This window comes from Pseudoliparis swirei, chromosome 11 (genome assembly GCF_029220125.1).
Source record: "Pseudoliparis swirei isolate HS2019 ecotype Mariana Trench chromosome 11, NWPU_hadal_v1, whole genome shotgun sequence".
NCBI classification, from domain to species: domain Eukaryota; kingdom Metazoa; phylum Chordata; class Actinopteri; order Perciformes; family Liparidae; genus Pseudoliparis; species Pseudoliparis swirei.
Window position 1 is genome coordinate 18432522 of NC_079398.1, and position 7102 is coordinate 18439623.

The 7102-nt window shown below is 47.3% G+C and overlaps 1 protein-coding gene across 1 annotated transcript; it reads left to right on the top strand.

Annotated features, from left to right (window-relative positions):
* The first annotated feature begins 203 nt into the window (after positions 1 to 203).
* On the top strand, positions 204 to 4860 carry zfp36l1a (zinc finger protein 36, C3H type-like 1a). Its single transcript, XM_056425806.1, has 2 exons — positions 204 to 431; positions 1538 to 4860. Exons 1-2 carry the CDS (start codon positions 381 to 383, stop codon positions 2624 to 2626), a joined length of 1140 nt encoding a protein of 379 aa, XP_056281781.1. The 5' UTR covers positions 204 to 380; the 3' UTR covers positions 2627 to 4860.
* Positions 4861 to 7102: the final 2242 nt, after the last annotated feature.

Genomic DNA, 7102 nt, shown 5'->3' on the forward strand with positions numbered 1-7102 from the left:
TCTTCATAGTAATCTCAAACTAAGCTGACAACCCACAGACAAAGTTTGTCCCTTCACAAAAGAGGAAGGAGTAGAAGAAGAAAAAAAGTTTACAGAGAAGAAGAAGAAGAAGAAAAAAAGAAAAAGAGGAGAAGTGACCGCCCAGCGCTCGAGGCTCCTCCTGCGAAGGATTATAAAGGCGATGCGCGCGCGGCGCGGGGCAGAGGGGGTGTTCTGCAGGGTCACGCACACACGGGAGCTGACACCAGACAACTCGGCAGACCGGCGCAACTTTTTTTTTCCGCGAGCAAGCAGACACACGTATATTTAATTTTTTTAATTTTTTATAATTTATTTTTTTGTACTACTTTTTTTGATTTAAACCGTGGTCCGCTGCAAAGATGACCGCAGCCGTGGTGTCGCCTTTCTTCGACTTCGAAGTAATGAACAAGGTAGCTGGACAACTTTTTAATATGTCTCTCTCTCTCTCTCACTCTCACTCTCACTCTGTGTGTGCGAGTGTGTGTGTGTGTGTGTGGCCATGTTAGCAGCAGCTTGTTAGCCGCTGTGGAGGAATGATGCCCGCGTGCCCGCGGCCCTCCGCCTGTGACGCGCCTGTTTTGATTTTTGCGCTTCTTCTCCCGACCCGTCGTTGTTGTTCCCCCCGGTGCACGCGCCGCTTGGTGTTTAAAAAAACCAAACGAGTGTGTGTGTGTATATATATATATATATATTCTAACTTTTAATCAACACCTGTTGAGGCGTGTACCGTTGAACGTGCACCGCGTGCCACGTCGGTTCACCACGACCGGGAAAAAAAAGGAAAAGAAAGTCTCGTTCCTGGCAGCCGGTCACGGCGCTTCACGCGCTGCTAATGAGCGCAGTTTTTTGCGCCACTTTTTATTATTTTTATACTCCTCCACAAAAGCAGACCACATGCTGGCCAATCATTGACTAGATGTGTCTGGCTTCGCCTAACTCTCTATCTCCACCATAAAACTGTTTATGTGGTTTAATATGTAGAAACGCTTTAACTTTATAGGAGGGGGGGGGGGGGGTCATACAAATATGAATGGTTCACCGCACTGTGTTTACATGCGTGTTAAGGAGTCAGAAAGGTTTAATTTTCTTCTTTAGTTCATTTGTAGTAGGTTTCATCCCCCTGTCACATCCTCTAGTGTGTGTAGATTGTAGAAGTATTGAGGAGCACATGCAACGCGTTCCCTCTCCTCCACTCGGCAGGATGCTTCGGCCATTTATCTTTATTCAAGCGGTGCAGCCGCTGTGGCCTCTGCTGTGCTCCATTTACTGAAAAACCCCGGCACACATTCCTCGCCGAGGCAACTTGCCAAACCAGCTGCTGTTCTATAGGCCTGTATCCGCTCATGTTGTCGGAGCCAAGAAGAACACAGTCATGCAAGAGGAGCCTTCTTCTTCTTCTTCTTCTTCTTCCTCTTCTTCTTCTTCTTCTTCCTCTTCTCTCTGTAGCCCACCAGCTCAGAGGACCATGCAGGATATCGGTTCTAACCGTGTGTGTGTTCTTTTTGTGTGTCTGCAGAACAACAAGCTGCTCGGCTACAACAACAACAACCTGGGCGCCCCCCATCCCATGTCTGTCTCATGCACTGGCACCAACGTGCCCATCTCCAGCCCCGCCGGAGCCCTGCTGGACAGGAAGGCGGTGGGGTGTCCCTCGGTGGGGGGCGTGTACCAGCGGCGGCACTCCGTCAGCAGCACCAAGTTCAGCCAGAACCAGTTCCTGAACAGCCTGAAGGCGGCGGACCACTGCTCGCTCATCTCGGGGATCGGCAGCAACAACAACAACAACAACGGCGGCGGCGGCAACAAGGAGAACCGCATGCGGGACCGCTCCTTCTCCGAGACGGGCGAGCGGCCCCTCAACAAGTGCCTGGGCCCCGCCAGCCCCACCGGCAGCCAGGTGAACTCCAGCCGCTACAAGACGGAGCTGTGCCGGCCCTTCGAGGAGAACGGCTCGTGCAAGTACGGCGACAAGTGCCAGTTCGCCCACGGCATCCACGAACTGCGCAGCCTGAGCCGCCACCCCAAGTACAAGACGGAGCTGTGCCGCACCTTCCACACCATCGGCTTCTGCCCGTACGGGCCGCGCTGCCACTTCATCCACAACGCCGAGGAGCGCCGCGGGCCCCCCCAGCAGCAGTGCTCCCCCCTCGGCTCCTCCAACAAGATGGACAGGCCTCGGCTGCAGCACAGCTACAGCTTCGCGGGCTTCTCCAGCTCGGCCGGGCTGAGGGACAGCCCCACCTCCGTCACCCCGCCGCCCATGTTCTTCCCCGACGAGGTGCCCGACTGGCCCAGCAGCAACCCGTTCACCTACTCCAGCCAGGAGCTGGCCAACCTGTTCGGGCCCAGCCTCAACGCGGGCCCCGTGGGCACGGAGGCCAACGCCCCCGCGCCGCCCTCCCCCACGAGCACGCCATACTATTTCAGACCCATGTTGGTGTCCCCCCAGATGTTCGATACTCCGTCCAGCCCGCCCGACTCTCTGTCAGACCAAGACGGCTACCAGAGCAGCTCCGGGGGCAGCCTGAGCGGCTCCGAGTCCCCCACGCTGGATACGACCCGCCGCCTCCCCATCTTCAGCCGCCTCTCCATCTCCGATGATTAAAAACAAAAGAAAGACTGCGTAGCAATCCACCGGTTGACTTAAAAAAATTTTTTTAAGTTCAATGATGCGGAGAGAACACGGCACTCCCCTCTACCTCTACACCCCCCCCACACACACACACACACCCCACACCCCACACCCATCCTCACACCACCGTGTTGGTTCCTTGTTGGCATTGCAAGGATCTAGTCAGTTAAAGGAACTCTCTCTCTCTCTCTCTCTCATCACTTCCTCCATGTTAATCTGCGAAGCAAGTTTTTATTAAAAGTACCCTGCCATGTGTCAAAGTGCCAAAAAAACAACAACAAAACAGAGGAAATCGAACAATGACAAATCATGAGAACAAGAATTGACTGTTTTTCCAGGTGCCACTTGTTGTTATTTCTCTTTTTTCATTTATTCTTGAATGTGTAGCAGCACAAGTGGCCTTGGAAAGGAGAGTGCTTTGCACTCGCCCCGCAACCCCCTCACCCCCTCCTCTCTCTTTTCTCCCGCCCTCTTCCCCTGACGATACCACTCCCCCCCCCACCTCTTGAGCTAGCTCGAGGGTGCTCACTAATGTAACTGTAGATCTACCGCAGCAGTTTTTTGTATTTAGTTAAGACAAAAAAAAGAAAAAATAGACCCTGAAAGATATGAATAATTTTTTTTTTTTAAGGAGGGGAGAAAGAAAACAAAGTGCCTGGGGGCGGTTCCTGCATGTGTTTCGGGTGAATGGACTACTGTTTTTGGTTCTTTCTCATTTATATACCCCCCCTCCTCTCCCCTCTGCCCTTGTCACAGTTCTTCTCAAGCCTCGTCTTATGTAATTGTGGACTGGGTGAGTCTGCAGGAAGGTCTTTGAACTGGAAGTTGGTTATCCCCCCCCCCTTTCCCTCCCTCCTGCCGCCCCCCCCCCCTAAGTTGACTCCTGTTGCTGGTCACTGGCTCTCTTTTTTTTCATTGGGAAGGAAGTCTTGATATCAAACTGATCATTAAACCTGTAAGACTTTGGCCCCGCCTCCCGGCCTTCATCTTCTCTGGGGATCTGGGGGGATTTCCAGCATTCCCATCATGCAGTTCTGCATCCTGCAACACGACAAAGTCGGATTTCCAAGCTATTTTATTTTACACCCCCACAGAAAACAACAACTTTAGTACCTGCTCTGAGGAGACTGTACTCATTACATTTTTCTTTTGCTTTCTTTATTTGATAATTATTTTTTATTAATGTTATTATTACGGTTATTATTGCTTGTCACTGCTTTATTTAACTTATCAGAACATATTTATTGCTGATCATATGCATTTTTTTTGGTTAATTTTGTTTTTTGTATTTATCTGGATAATGAACAATAGAATATATTTTCTTTTATGTTAAATTATGATCTTCCATATTAATCTAAAGATTGTGAAGACGTTTTTGTCAGTTTTCCTTTTTTCACAGTTTAATATATTGTACTTCAATGACTTTTTGTTCTGCAACTACACTTTGTCAAAAATGAACCTTAATTTAAAGCAACAACAAAAAAGAAATGCAAAAAAAAAAGATGGGTTTTTTTGCGTTTTGATTATTTATTGTACTTTTTTTCCTTACTCCCCCATATCGGACTGCAATTCCACCTCTACTAGATTTGCTTGTATTCATTCCCGACATCTTGCCCCTTCACGTAACCGACGGTAACGGTAGCTAACCGTTATTACATTATTAACTCTTCAATACTTGGGTCGACGGTAGAATTTTAAAGAAGGGGGGGGGGGGCTGCTGGGAGACGTCCCACTGGTTTAGGGGCGTCTCCCAGTCGGGACTGGTTTTTGTTGAACTGTCAGTTATTACACCACCCCCCCCCCCCCCCCGTCTGTTATTACAAGCAATAGCTGTGACCAAATGGGTTCATTTGATTGGATGCTTGACGCTCTTGCTTGGGCCCGCTCTCGACCATTGGAAGTGCCTCTTTGAATACATTCCAGGTAGCTAAGGCGCCTCTGCCTTTTTTATATTTGATTTAAAAAATGGAGGACAATTGAAAAGTCACTCTTGTTTCCTACACGTGTTTGGGGACGAGGTGAACACACATTTTTGACACAAAGAAAGTAAAACAGTTGAATGTATTTTTTCAGCCATGTTTTTTTCACTACAGTAATTTCTGTGAGTTTATATGAAAACCTGTTTTTTGTTCCCCCCCCCCCTCCCCCTCTTGTAAAGTATTGATCGCAGTTAAGTCAATAAACCCCGTATTTTTTGAAAAGTTAAACTGTCTAATGAGTTGTGTACTGATGTTGACATCCAAACACCCATAATGCAGCTTATGATAATATTCACAGCGTACTTCAGGGAAGTTTACAAACTGATCAACACGCCCCGTAAATCCACTTTAAGAAAAGGACATTAAACCCCAATAAGTCCCGAACCTGCCTGAGAATCACCAGATTTAAAGTGTTCTTCACTAACAAAAGAATCCCCGTGATGGTGATCTACACATTCATAAGACTAGCCTCTAATTCACACTTTTAATGAGGCCAAAATGTAATCAAATATAGGCTTTAAAATAAAGAAAAGAGCTCTCATTGTAGCCCCGGGCTTACCGACCGTGGTGATGTAACACTGCACCGTCAGACTGCTCGACATTAAGAGACGCATGTTATCATTAAAAGATAGAAAATGGGAAATGGACCCAGCAAAGCAGAACTAAAAAGGGAGTTTCTCTGTGGTGGAAGTTAATAGGTGCACAGAGGAGCAGTCGGGAGGAGGGGGGGGGGGGGTATTGACCCCCTGGGGGCGATCAAACCGAGCAGGCCTGGTTTCAGCGGAAGTATTGATCAGCGTGCTCTTTGATATGTGGCAGGAACATATAAAAGAACACACACACAGAAAAGAGTTCCGTCACATTCTTACAGCGGGCTTCGCTTTCCAACATGGAAACAGCTTCTGGTGACCCAGATCACGCGTATGCGCGGTTCGTTTCATCGCTTTCTGAAACAACAGGACGGAGCAGGTGTGTGTGTGCGTGTGGCGTCACTCTCGGGTATCTCCGTTCACCTTTGACCTGGCGCACGGTTGAGCAAGAGAATGCGACGACGGGCATGTACACGCTTTGTCATTGTGTTATCGGAGGCCCGGTTAGCTCTTTGTCTGAGAGGAGCAGATCGCCCTTTATGTGCTAACGGGGCTGGTGCATGTCTGCATGTGTTCATGTGTTCATGTCTGCATGTGTTCATGTGTTCATGTGTCCATGTGTTCATGTGTTCATGTGTTCATGTCTGCATGTGTTCATGTGTGCATGTGTTCATGTCTGCATGTGTTCATGTGTTCATGTGTTCATGTGTTCATGTGTTCATGTCTGCATGTGTTCATGTCTGCATGTGTTCATGTGTTCATGTGTTCATGTCTTCATGTGTTCATGTGTTCATGTCTGCATGTGTTCATGTGTCCATGTGTTCATGTGTTCATGTGTTCATGTGTTCATGTGTTCATGTGTTCATGTGTTCATGTGTTCATGTGTTCATGTGTTCATGTGTTCATGTGTTCATGTGTTCATGTGTTCATGTGTTCATGTCTGCATGTGTTCATGTCTGCATGTGTTCATGTCTTCATGTGTTCATGTGTTCATGTGTTCATGTGTTCATGTGTTCATGTCTTCATGTGTTCATGTCTGCATGTGTTCATGTCTGCATGTGTTCATGTGTTCATGTCTGCATGTGTTCATGTCTGCATGTGTTCATGTCTTCATGTGTTCATGTCTTCATGTGTTCATGTGTTCATGTGTTCATGTCTGCATGTGTTCATGTCTGCATGTGTTCATGTGTTCATGTGTTCATGTGTTCATGTGTTCATGTGTTCATGTGTTCATGTGCATGTGTTCATGTGTTCATGTCTGCATGTGTTCATGTCTGCATGTGTTCATGTGTTCATGTGTTCATGTGTTCATGTGCTCATGTGTTCATGTGTTCATGTGTTCATGTGTTCATGTGTTCATGTGTTCATGTGTTCATGTGTTCATGTGTTCATGTGTTCATGTGTTCATGTGTTCATGTGTTCACGTGTGTTCATGCGTGTTCATGTGTTCATGTGTTCACGTGTGTTCATGTGTTCATGTGTTCACGTGTGTTCATGTGTTCATGTGTTCATGTGTTCATGTGTTCATGTGTTCATGTGTTCATGTGTTCATGTGTTCATGTGCTCATGTGTTCATGTGTTCATGTGTTCATGTGTTCATGTGCTCATGTGTCCGTGTGTTCATGTGTCCGTGTGTTCATGTGTCCATGTGTTCATGTGTTCATGTGTTCATGTGTTCATGTGTTCATGTGTTCGTGTGTTCATGTGTTCATGTGTTCATGTGCTCATGTGTTCGTGTGTTCATGTGTTCATGTGCTCATGTGTCCATGTGCTCATGTGTTCATGTGTTCGTGTGTTCATGTGTTCATGTGTCCATGTGCTCATGTGTTCATGTGCTCATGTGTTCATGTGTTCGTGTGTTCATGTGTTCATGTGTCCAT

Bases quoted from the DNA above. Each gene is read 5' to 3' on its own strand.
- zfp36l1a (XM_056425806.1), top strand. From the start codon at position 381: ATGACCGCAGCCGTGGTGTCGCCTTTCTTCGACTTCGAAGTAATGAAC. The intron at 432-1,537 runs GTAGCTGGACAA...GTGTGTCTGCAG, and splicing joins ACTTCGAAGTAATGAACAAG to AACAACAAGCTGCTCGGCTA.